Raw genomic sequence first — 13,052 nt, 5'->3', positions numbered from 1 at the left:
TCGAGCAGGTTACATATCACTATTTACAAAAAAAGGTCAATGTACAAAAATTTGACAATTACATTATTTAAATTTACTGTTAAATCAAAGGTACCAGTGATAGGTCAAGTCAAAACTCAGCACCAGGAAGCACAGCATCCAGACAGACAAACAGATAGGACGGACGGACAGACAGACAGACAGATAGATAGATAGATAGATAGATAGATAGATAGATAGATAGATAGATAGATAGATAGATAGATAGATAGATAGATAGATAGATAGATAGATAGATAGATAGATAGATAGATAGATAGATAGATAGATAAGGTTCAACACACAGTTCTAGTCATATTGAATGACATCAGTGTTCTTAGTTCACCATGTGACCATAGGTCTTTTAATCTTATAATTCTTTTAACACTGCCCTTTTTTTTTTTTTTTTTTTTTTTGCACAAACCCCATTTCAAAAAATTTTGGAAATTCTAAAATTTATGAAGACTAAAATCTGTTGTCTGAGTTAAATGAAGGCTCAAATGAATCAGAGAATTATCTTTAGGGCGAAAAAAAGATCCAGGATTTGTAATGCCAAACCAACTCATCAAATAAATATTCATTATAGATCCAAACTTTGCCTGGAAATGACCAAATGACCAGTTTTTTGCTTGAATGCAATAATGACTTTAAAAAAGACAAACAGCAGCTGACGTTAGGTTTAGATCTTCACATGTGGCGGGGCCCAATATATGAGTCTACCTGTTCTTATTTTAACCTTTGCTGGCAGATTGTAAACATTCAAAGGAACACATGATCTTTTAATTCAATGAGTCGATTCAGCAGCTTTTGTTCAGTGCCAAACCTTTCTGTATGGTTACACAGTTGTTGCTGCTGCGGTAACTGCCATCAGAAGTACAATTACACAGTGAGACAGACGACAAAACTGAAAGCTGGATTGAAAAGTATTTTGTGCCTCACAAAACGAGATGATCCAGATAAAACCCTAAGCTTAAGTGTCTCAACAAAGAGGAAGAGTCATTGTTGAGATGCTGAACATAGCAGAAATAGTTCAGGTGTTGACCCAGGATGCCCTCAGGCAAGGGTAGGTTTCACATGAACGTACATCACTGTGTATTATTATATCCTACACTGGGACAAAGCATCAGCATCTAATGTTCTAATGCGATTCATCTATGAATAAAGGCTAGATTGATCACTGGTGTCAGTTTTCAGTACACTACGGATTATAAAGCAATACACCTGCAAGATAAAACCTCTTATATTAGTAAGTAGGTAAGTTTCCATCATCAGAGGAACCCCTTAAGGACCTGTGTTGTTGAATGTTTTTCTCTATTTCTGACCTCAATAAAAGATATCAAAGAAAAGTGAGATGACTGTTTTGACCGTGTTCACTGGCTTCCTGGTAACTTAGAAGGTGTAACTGTATGCAGAGAAGGAGAGAGATACATGCTGGTGCAACAAAGACACATGAGGAAGAACATTAGTGTTGCCAAAACAAACCCTTTTATTCAACAAGTAACCAGCTTAAAACACACACATAGTGTAAGAATAAAACATATGAATGGTGACCCAGGGACAATACAACTAACACATAACAAGACTACTTTACTATATACAGATAAGAAGACATCCATCAACTCTGGAGTACTGGTGGGCATTTCTGATCTATAAAGATTTTCCTAAAAGTTCTTAAATGCCCCAGTGTGTGAATGTGAGAGTGAATGAATAATGGATCAGATCAGTGCCTTGAAAAGCACTAAACAAATCCAATCCATTATTATTATTGTTATTATTATTATTATTATTATTATTATTATTATTATTATTATTATTATTATTATTATTATTGACAGTGTCAGAGGATTGCTTACCATTTCCATCTGTAATAGAGAACATATTCTGTGGGTCTGATTTCTTCTTTTTCAGATATCCCAAATACTGTATTTATCTAGTTTGTCTCCTTCATTTGTGTTATTTTACCCTCTACACCCCTTGTTTACAGACAATCTAATGCAAAGCGGAGAGTGGAGACTTACTGAAGCTTCCTTGTTGATGAGTTTTTTGTAATAGTGTTTTTCAGCCTGTTTTAGTTTGGATTCCCAAATTTCCTTCTGTTTAGCTCGTCCATGGTTCTTCTTGGACATATAGTATATAATAAAATTTCTAGAATAGGCTTCAAACATCTTCCAGAGCAGTGATGGTTTATCTGTAGAGGCTCCATTCTTGTATAAAAATAGCCTAAATTCATCTGCACAGTACACTGTTAATGTTGGATCATACAGCTAAGTTCCTAACGTCGCTATAATGAATGAAAACTGCATAGTCAGACAGGACTATGTCACCTACTGAGCTGGAGGGTACTAATGGCAACAAAAACGTTTAGAATAAAAGAATTTTTTTTTTTTTTTCTAGTGAAAAATTGGCGTTGGTGCCAGCTCCATTACTGGCGCCTTCATCAGCTACACTAGTCAGCTCGCTGGGCTCATCTGTGGTGTTGGAAACCAGGCTTTTTCTGTGTCATGTTGTCAGACTAGACAAAATATAGCTAACTAGCATGTTGACCTGTGGGGAACCACAGGTTCTAGATTCTCTGATACAGTTTATTCCTTCACTTTCTTGGTAAATTCCACTGGCGTTTTCAGTTGAATAACCTCTCAGCTGGCATGTATATTTCTGCACATGAAATTTGACACCATGGCAACGTGGCCCTATTTTTTGTATCTGTTGCTAGGTAACACACTTCAGTGATGATTCTGGGTATAGCAACGTGATTGGCCACTGGGAGGCTATTGTATTCCAAAATTATTATCTGCCAAAATATTGGTCCTATCAACTTGTTTTCTCTAGTCTCTTCCTTGACTAAAAATACAAAAGTATGCCAAACTGCAGCTGTCAGCTCTTTCCGGATTTTGTGTGATGCCCAAGACACGCAGAATCCACTTCCCTTTTATAATATAGGATGATGATCAATGCAGTCTATCAATAGTAAATTTTTATTTTCTGGATGTAGAAGTTATTGGAGACAACAGGAGAACCCATTCTTCCTTCAAGCTGCTATCTTGAAAACCAACATCACTTGTATTTTAAAACAAAAGGCTATATATACCAAATAGTGTTGACCCACGGGAACCACGGGTTCTAGATGTGGTAGTTTTTATGCTGACCCTATTGTTTATCTGTTGCTAGGTAACACACTTCAATAATGATTTTATGATTCTGTGCATAGCAATGTGATTGTAAGGCTACTGTATTCCAAAATTACTAATATCTCCCAAAATATTGGTCCTATCAGCTTTCCTTTTTCGCCAGTCTCTTCCTTGACCAAAAATACATATGCATGCCAAACTGAAGCAGTCAGCTCTTTCCTAATTTTGTGTGATGCCCTAGACACACAGAGTCTACTTCCCTTTCATAATATGGATATTTTTATGTAGTGCAAACAAATTTGAGGTCTAGAGGGCTTTGCAGTAATCACAAAAATGTAGCATAATATTCATAATTACGTGTGCATAAAGTGGATAAACAGAGAATTCAGATCTCATGACTAAATCTTTATTTACTCTCAGGTTTTGGTCCAGGTTCTTGTGGCACTGCATCAGAACTTTCCCTTCTTCTTCTTCTTCTAATGCTTTTTCTTGGATTTGGAGTCAATTATCAGCTGAGACTGACGCTTCAGTTCTTCCCGTGACAGGAAATTAGCCTCGTCCTCGTCTCTCTCATCCTCTGAGACACAAATGTTCAATATATTTTAAACAAAGACATATGAGGACTATGTATGTGTTCCTTGTTGTGGTTATGTGTGTAGATACCAACTGACCATCATCAGAAAGATCCAGGTCTTGGTCCTGAGGCAGTTTCACACGAATGTTGGAAAGGGGCAAGTTTTGCTCCATCTTGAGGTAGAACTGCACAAACAGTACCAACACTTCAGCAGTGGGAAAACTATACTGTGTATTCATAAATAAACTGCTTCTTTAATTCAGAATCTCAGCAAATATGTTATTTGCAACAAAATAAAATGTATATTTATTCTTAGATATTACAAATTATTCTATTTTCCCAAACAATTACAGCTGTAATGGTTAACCAGCTTTTTTTTATCTTATCAATTATATGGCTGAAAAATGCAAGTTTCTCAAATTTAATTTTCATGAATTAGGCTAAGATGATACTTTCAATCCTTCACAGCTTTCAGGTTACACATTGCAAGAGCACATTTCAGAAGTTCCGGTCAAGCAAACATTGCTTGACTGATTTTGAAATTATCAGCTCCAAGTTACGTCAGTTACAATGATTATAGGACCTAAAAATGGATCACAGTGTAAAATAGTCAATGTCATTAGTAAATGGCAGACAGACTGTTACATGTTGTCTGTAGCTCTCTGATATGCTATGTTCTCAAACAGAGAAGTCGCTGTGGAGCGTTAGTAATCAAGAACAAACACTTCACATGGCTCTAATGGTTGCCTTTCCATTCAGATAAGCACAGCAGCATGGCTGAGCATGAACACTATGCATGAGCAGCCTGTGCTGACTGGCCCTACTGCGTAATGTGGGCTAATGTAGCGTGCCACCTGTTGCATGCACACACATGCCACTCATAGGGGACACTGGTCATTATTACCGCTGACAAAAAGGTTATGTTTTACCTGTATTTGCCTGATTGTTAGCAGTCTAGTGTCCGCAGTTTCAGACTAATTATCCTGTCTTTTGTGAGGGTTTCGGATGACAGTGACTACAGATGACAATGTTTTGTAGGTCAGAGGTCAAGGTAAACAAAATTCCCAAATTCTCATTTGTTTATGCTGGATGAATTTTAAAAAAATCTTATCTTGGTCAAACCTCATGTGGTTCGATTGTAATTTACCACACACATGCAGAGTGTCAACATTTAGGGCCACCCAAGATTTTGTTAATTTTTTTACATTTTACTTGAAATATCTTTTAAACATTGTCTTCCATGATGCAAAATAACATTTTGATCAAATTTACATAAGTCTCCATGAAGATGTATGTTAGATGTATATAAGAGTACATTTACATGTACACTAAATTCCACATTTTCTTTTCTGAATATGATAATAAGAATTGGACAGGGGTCATATGAACAACATATTCTGTTTGGGTTTTCAGAATTAGACTTTTTCCAAATGAAGCATTGTCTGAGTAAGACATGGGATATGCTGATATTCGCAATGTGACATAAAAATTGTCTGGACATGCATACAGTGCATTTGAAGAATGTGTATCATTTTTGGGTTTTATCACAGATTGTGACACCTGATCCCTGTTTGAAATGACCTGAGGTAGAGACAAAGATCCTCTCCAGTAAAGATGAGAGTTCCACATTTCTGTTCAGAAGATAAAACACTCGTATTTTCACACATTATAAGAATTGATATGAACCAGTTTATAAATATAAACAAATATCTAAAGGAAGGAAGGAGGTCTTTGACCAAAGAAGATATTTAAACTGTGTCCACACAGTACATATAAAGAAACAGGAACAGTTCTTACATGCAGCATTCAATACCCCTGTAAACAGCTAATTGGGATGTCTTTTTATTTTTCAGAATAAGGGAAAAGAAAATTCAAAATTTTGTGCATTGGAATATTAACGTCAAGTCAAAGTGATTGCGAATGTTATGTTGTTGTGAGGAATTCAGCAGTCCTGATGATGTTTTTGTTCTCTATGCAGTTTATTGTCAAAATAATTTAACACATTAACGTGTATGTGAATTATGTAACAAAAATCATTCTTAACAGTTATAGAGTTATTAGTAACAGGATGTTGGATGAGACACATTACATCAATAATGTGCCAACTTCCCTGTTAATAAGAAAAACATGTTGTGTGGGATTCCCATAAATATTTGTGGCTTTCCTTTTAAAAACCCAACCTGTGTCATTATCACAACCAAAGCCTTAATTAAATAAAGTGGTGGTGGTGTCATGAAGCTTTGACTCACCTCCTCCTCTTCCATCTCCTTCTTAATCGCAGCCAGGTCCTTTTCTTTAAGCTCATCACGCAGTATCTGCAACTTCAAACCAATCTGGGTCAACAGTGTCACCATGTGCTCATCTGAGTCTGGAGACACCTCCGCTTCTTGTGCTCCCTCACTCTGCAGGAAGACATCGGAAGACAGTTGAGGAGTCACAGTTAGTGGACTACAGAGCCCTGCTTCTCACCTGTCCTTATTTAGGTGTCAGGAAACTTAAGTGAAAAGCATCTGTTACAGTTCTGTGTGTGTAACTGTGAGGCCACCGTTAGGTTAGGTAAAGCTGCTGTTGCTGTAAAGTTAAAATGAGCATAAGGCTAAAGGCGTTCATTTTGTCTTCTGTTTATGTAAATATAGTATTTTCTTTTGTTCAGACAAGGAATAGTTTTTAGACGTTACCTGCTTGACAGTTTCGACTGTGACTCCAGTCTTCCTCTTCCTCCTAAATGACAAGTCAGCAACACGTCGGATGACACTTCTGAGGAAGACTGGAGTCACAGTCGAAACTGTCAAGCAGGTAACGTCTAAAAACTATTCCTTGTCTGAACAAAAGAAAATACTATATTTATAAAATGTCCATACATATGCATTTCTCTGTGTCTGTATCTAGGTGCAACAAATATTTAAAGAAAAAAACAATGCTTCTACAGACCAAAGTGACCTCTCTTGGCATTTAACATGTCTTGAACACTTTTGAGCACAAATCATTTGGTGTGGGTTTTTTTTTTACCAGGTTTCATTTACCACATATTAAATGTTTGTTATTGTTTGGGATTCTTTTTAAAATGGCAACTGAGGTCACATTAAGTACTGACTTTTGTCTGTGCAAGTAATTTTGTTCTGATTACGTTTGCGTTTTCAATTCTGCACATACAGCTGAAGGTAGCCTGAGACTTTTGCACTGAAACTCTTTAAATGATGCCAGTTTCTCATCATGATGGTTGAAGTTGGTTTTACCAGTGTGATATGTTCAAGTTTGATGGTGATGTGCTCCACTGCAGCTTGGACAGTACTGAGGTTCTTTTTGAGCCCATCCAGCTGCTCTTTAGCTCCATCACACCTCCTCAGTGTAGCCTGTAGCTGCTGCTCTCTCTCCTCCAGCTCCTGTTGGTCACTATTTAAATCACAATACATTTACAGACAGGTCACTCACTCTCTCTTTGGGTATACTGTGTGCTAATATGTCACAAAATATGACTTCTACATCATTTGAAAAACCAATGAAATAAAGTACAACAGTAGAACAGGGCAGTGTCTCTGTTCTAATACTGATGATTGGGTCTCACTCACTGGGCGACTTTAGCCTCATGGGAATACTCCATTTCCTGGAGCTGTTTGGTCAGGAGCTCCTTCTGTTCTTTCAGCTGCTGCAGCACCTTCTCGTTGTCTTTCTTCATATTCTCCAGATTTTCTTGTGCCTCCTTCTGTGAGCTGTAGCGTTCTGAAAATTCCTATAAAATAATAATAATATAAAAAAACTTTAAAAGCTTACTGAAATAACCCTTAGTAGGCATATAAGATTCAGTGTGCAACCACTTTTTGGGATCATTCAGCAAAAAATGTGACTTCTTCGTAGGGTTAAATATGTGATTGAGCTTTAATTAGCAATTACTTTTAAGGTTTCAGCTCTACTGCTTTACTTAACATGACAGCTCTCATAACTGTGATATTTGAGTTGTACTTTTTCATGGTGGAATGAAACAGTGTCTATCTTTACACCATATATGTTTGTATTAAATCCTTTCTACTCAGATTGAGATCAATGAAGTGCAGAAGGAAGGTGTGTATATTCAAATTCTGGCATATTTCTACTGATTTCCATGTAGCCTTTTAGCGCAGAAATATCATAAAATAAGGGCTCATCAATAGGCAGGACCTTCTGTTACACATACTGCAGATAAAGCACATCTATCTTCCTCCATATGCTTACCTCTACAGTTTGGATTCCAGTTGCCTCCTTGATGCGTCTGAAAGCCTCCTCATAAGCTGAAATGGCTTTCTCCTCCTCACCTGCCATCCTGGTGGTACTGCGCTGAGCCTCACTGCTTACCTCATCTGGCTGCATTGTTTTTCTCTGGGCCTGCAGGCCACACAGGTTAAAACCAATCAACATGTTTGATGATTTACTTTCAGTCTGTCTCAATCAAGCAATAATTATTTAGCATGAATTTAACAGTTAAGGCAGTGACATATAAGGAGTTTTCTCTCATTGTCATATTTTTTTAAATAATTCAATGTTTGACAACAATGTCATACAGCCAGTAAGTAACTGAAGTGTCACCCTTCTTTCGCCTTTTTCTGCCGGGGCCTTGAGCTCCTCAGTCTTTTTTATGTAGCTGGCTATGATATGCTCTCTCTCTTTGCATTCCTTGTAGAGCAATTCCTCCTGTTGCTGTAGCTCAGCCTGGAAGAAAGAGGAGAAAACAAAGGAACTGAGTGGGGGAAATACAGAAAAGAGGGAGACCAGATGCAGGGACAGAGTCACCTGCATCCTCCATGACCCCACCCACCCTGCACATGAACTGTTCACCCCCCTGCCCTCTGGCAGGAGGCTGTGGTGCATCCGGGCAAAAATATCTAGACTGAAAAACAGCTTCCACCCGGATGTAGTAAGACTGCTGGACTGCTCAACCCCTATATACTGCCAGTAGACTGTACACTGCGCACCTTAACAGGTCATGATACTGCTAAAGTCACTACTGCCACTTTATTGCATTGTTGCTCAAACTGCTGCTACATGCACCATCACATTAACTGTACTGTTGCTGCATACTGTGTAATTTTGAGCATATTAAGAAGTTATTTATTTATTATTTTTTGCATATTTTATGGTAGTTTTTATTCAACCTTATTCACCATATGTGTATAGTATTTTAAATTTTATCCTTTTATCTTTCTCATGCTACAAAAACCGAGACCTGAGTGAGTATATTTCGTTCTATCGTGTACTATTGATCGAATATCAATAAAGCTGAGTCTGAGTCTGGGAATGAATTAAGGAAACAGACAGATGAAAATGTGGCTGTTAATTTTACAGTGGCATATTATTGATAAACTATGAATCAGATTTTAGGAGTCTAGGAAGAAAGATAATCTTACTTTATTTTAGAGGAAATGTTGTGTGAACAGTATTTTGATAAATATATTGTTTTCAGAGCCAATGCTGATAATGATTATTACTATTCAAGCAGGCCAGTAGCCAGTAACCCTTATTTGAAACTGATATACAGGCACTGTGAAAATGAAAATGTAATGTAAAACCAATAAAGTACAGTTCAATCATGTTTCAACAGTCTTTTGTTGTTAGTTTTCAGTGAGTGATAGAATAAATAGAATAGAAATAGTATTAGTGAAGATTGTTTTCTCATTTCAGTATTGATTGTGTTTGGATCATAACCACAACTAGAAATTTATGTGATACAGGTCAAGTACATTGTATATTGACTGGGTGGTACATAGATTATTATTTCCAAGTACCCGATACTAGTAGTAGTACTGTTGGTTTGATATTGCACTTCTTTCCACCAGTTTTATTACCTTTGAGATGCATTCATTGTGATGCATATAACTTAAATAATAGAGATAAGACAGCCATCCTGCTTTCAGATGTGGTATGTATGCAGTAAGCTCATGCTAGAGGAAGTCAAAGGTCACCTTGGTGGCTTTTATAGAGAGCTGAGCTTCGCTGTTCATGGCCAGCGCCTTGTGGAGCGCCTCTCTCCTCTTAAGGATTTCTGCTTCAAGGCTGTCTAACTGCCCCTGGAAAGTCAGACTCTCATCCTGAATTGTGGAAAGTGGAAAAGGAGACAGAGAATATGTGAATGACTATCTATCAAGAGAAAAAAAAAGGAAAAATTAAGACGATAGCATATTGTAATTCCTGCTTTGAATTATTAAGTTATAAAAATAGATTTTAGACACGAAAGGGCTACAACAAACTTGATATTTTCAATGAATTTACCAGTATGGAATAAAAAATTGGAGGTAAAATAAAGTTTACATAAAGGTAAAGCTACAATAGGACAGGAAGTACTATACCATTATTGAGGTCTGACTCAGTGTTTATACATCACAAACACAGAGTCCCCTATCAAAGGTTCAACAAAACACACTGCAATTTAATGGACTTCAGTACAATTTTGTTTCAGCACAAAATACCAAAACACATTAACTAGAGCATGTATAAAGGAGACACTGAACATGCATAATGAACCGCAGAGCAGGTGACCAGTACAATTACTATATGTGTCCCTTAATTCATTTTTTATTCCTATTGTGAAAAACGCTGCATGCTATTATAGTTGGGGTTTCTATATTGTTAGCAAATTGATGAGATGAGAATTTAATGTGGTAGTGTGGTAGTGAGTGGTAAATGACATTTTTTGTCACCTGCAAGTGCTGTTTGAGTTTCAGATAGCAAGTACCAATGTTTTCTGCCACTGTACATTTAAGCTGGGTCTTCTCCAGATTATTCTCCAATTCCCGCAGACGCTGAAGACACACACACAAACAATATTACCTTTGATATATTCATCAGTTTAACTCTACTGAGAGATTATCATGTTTTCCACAGTGATCCTGAGAGGTAACACACCATGGCATCTTCCTCTTTTTTGCGAGCAATAGCATCAGCACACTCTGCTGCACCTTCTTTCCTTCTGTTCTGTTCCATCTTCAGCTCCTCCAGGTGGCGCTGCTTGGTCCTTGTGGTGTGTCTTAGAGCATTGAGCTGTTTCTCTTTTGACAGGACCTTTTCCTGTAGAGTTTCGATGGCTTCCTGTAAGAAGAGCAATAAAAGAAAATTTAAACAAGGGGAGGTTACACTACGGTGGCCCAGAGGGGCAACAGCCCAAAAAAATTATCCACTATAAGAAAAAAAAAGAGATTGGAATTTATTTAAAAAGAAGTACCTGAAAAATAAATATACCCCTTAAATAAAAATAAGCTTGTGTGAAAAAAAAAAAAAAAAAATCCCTAATAAAACAGAAAACAAAAAATAAGCTCAATTTGTACAAAGAAATAAAATAAACTTGTATGGGAGTTTTCTTTTTAGGCATATGAAGGTTTATATTTTCAAACACTCTTTTTTTTTGATAAATGTATTTTTTTAAAATAAGCAATTGTCTTTTTTATTTAGGTGACATTTATTTTGGGGTAACATATTTTAAAACCTGACACTGAATTTATTTTTTGATGTTGCTCTATTTTATTTTGAGACACTTTTTTGTAGAAGTCTATTTTATTCGAGGAGATTATTAAAAAAAAAAAAAAAAAAAAAGAAATCAGACAAGTTTAATTTATTTCTTTGTACAAATTGATTTTTAGTAAAAGTTTGCTAGTTTGTTTTTTTGGACATTAATGTTTCTTTCACACAAGTTTATTTTTATTCAAGGGGTACATTTATTTTTCAGGTACTTATTTTAAATTAATCACAATCTTTTTTTTCTTAGATATTTTTTGGGCTGTTGCACCTCTGGGCCACCTTATTATACAGTTGTGTACTGGTAAGAAGTTTGACATTTAAGATGCATGTGTTGTGCATGGGCCAGGCTCCTTCCACATACCTTCACTGTCATGTTGTGGTAGGGTATACATTGTTTCTTGAAAGCCGCTTTGATGATACTGTCATCAGGCTACAAGTCAGATAATAATCCTTGGAGTTAATAGTTTATGGATAGAAAGCACAGTGGTGAAAGTGAAACCTACATCTAATGGAGAACGGTAAGAAGAATGATCAAAATCCTTTACTCAGGTCAAAGTCCAAATACCACACTGGGACAATACTCTGCTACAAGTAAAAATATGTAAGTATTATCATTACAATGTATTTCAGGATAAAAAGTTTTTTTTGTTTTTTTTTTAAGTCATTGTACATGAAAATGGTTCCTATGAGTCTTTTACTGAGGGTAAGGACAGAAAGTGTTGTGTATAGGTTGTATTTGTGATACTGGACTATGAATAACATCAAACTAATCAGAAAAATAAAAAATACCAAATATCAGATAAATGTAGTTTAATAAAAAGTACATTGTTGGACACAGATGTAGGAGTAGATGTATAAAGTTGAATAAAATGGAAACAGTTACTTAGTTATACTTTACCACTGATGGAGCCTGACTTGACTTACAGCATTAGCCTCTGCCAGTTTTCTTAACAGTCCCTTGTTCTCCTGCCTCAGACGCTGGATCATCTCTTTATTCTTTTTCATGGTAGTCTGGGAGCTCTCATAAAATGCAGTTTTTTCAGCCTCTGGTGCACAAATTTATCCATAATACACATATGCAAAGGTGACTTAAATTGACATTCACTATACTTTTGTTTTTCTGGGATGTTTCCAGTTGCAGATACTGTCACATGACTAGCTAAAGTACAATACACATGTCACTTATCCAGATTCCACCAATCTAGCTAACATGAACACAGCTATCAGAAACCATACACACTTACCTAAAAGTTGGAGTTTGCGCTTCATTTCATCGATATGCCCTTTTTTGTCACAACTGAATGCCATTTTGTTTATTGCACTTATATACTTTTGTTATACCAGCGACAAATGTCCTCCACTGTCGGTATTATTTCAGCTAACAGACTCAGGAACTGTTAGGTGGTTTAGTGTTGCCTAGCAACCAGTACACTGCACCAGGTCTGAGGCCAGCAAATACTGCAGTTACTGATGGACAAAAAGCTGTCAGAAAATACCAAAGTTTTAACTCTTTGCTTCTATTTTCTAGTGGTAAAAATAAACACAGAATAGTTTTAACTGTAGTATTCTCCCATTTTGTGGTACAACCAGCCTCTGACAAGAATAGGATTTTGTCTCCCCCTCCTGGCCGTAGCAGTTATAACATGTTATGCCATTTGATCACAAACACTGTGCGTAGCAGTGGATAGAAACAAAATCATATTACACTTAGAAACACCAGGACATCAAATATTAAGTCCAAAGTCCACTTACAGCACAGAGAGTATGAGAACGACCCTTTCATCAGACTTTGACAACTTGGGATCTTTGACCTCTACCGCGTGGATGGACAGGTCATAACAGATTAGGCT

At 36.6% G+C, this 13,052-nt stretch overlaps 1 protein-coding gene across 1 annotated transcript; it reads right to left on the bottom strand.

Annotated features, from left to right (window-relative positions):
• Positions 1 to 3,174: 3,174 nt before the first annotated feature.
• Positions 3,175 to 12,641, bottom strand: odad3 (outer dynein arm docking complex subunit 3). The gene is made up of 13 exons (XM_030144928.1): positions 12,447 to 12,641; positions 12,127 to 12,248; positions 11,564 to 11,632; positions 10,594 to 10,776; positions 10,389 to 10,490; positions 9,654 to 9,779; positions 8,281 to 8,403; positions 7,930 to 8,079; positions 7,290 to 7,450; positions 6,957 to 7,113; positions 5,970 to 6,122; positions 3,818 to 3,905; positions 3,175 to 3,723 (listed from the first exon to the last, which is right to left on the bottom strand). Exons 1-13 carry the CDS (start codon positions 12,508 to 12,510, stop codon positions 3,623 to 3,625), a joined length of 1,599 nt encoding a protein of 532 aa, XP_030000788.1. The 5' UTR covers positions 12,511 to 12,641; the 3' UTR covers positions 3,175 to 3,622.
• Positions 12,642 to 13,052: the final 411 nt, after the last annotated feature.

This window comes from Sphaeramia orbicularis, chromosome 1 (assembly GCF_902148855.1).
Source record: "Sphaeramia orbicularis chromosome 1, fSphaOr1.1, whole genome shotgun sequence".
In the NCBI taxonomy this organism is placed as follows: Eukaryota; Metazoa; Chordata; class Actinopteri; order Kurtiformes; family Apogonidae; genus Sphaeramia; species Sphaeramia orbicularis.
The sequence above is the reverse complement of the archived record's forward strand: the minus strand, read 5'-3'. Positions and strand labels throughout refer to the sequence as shown.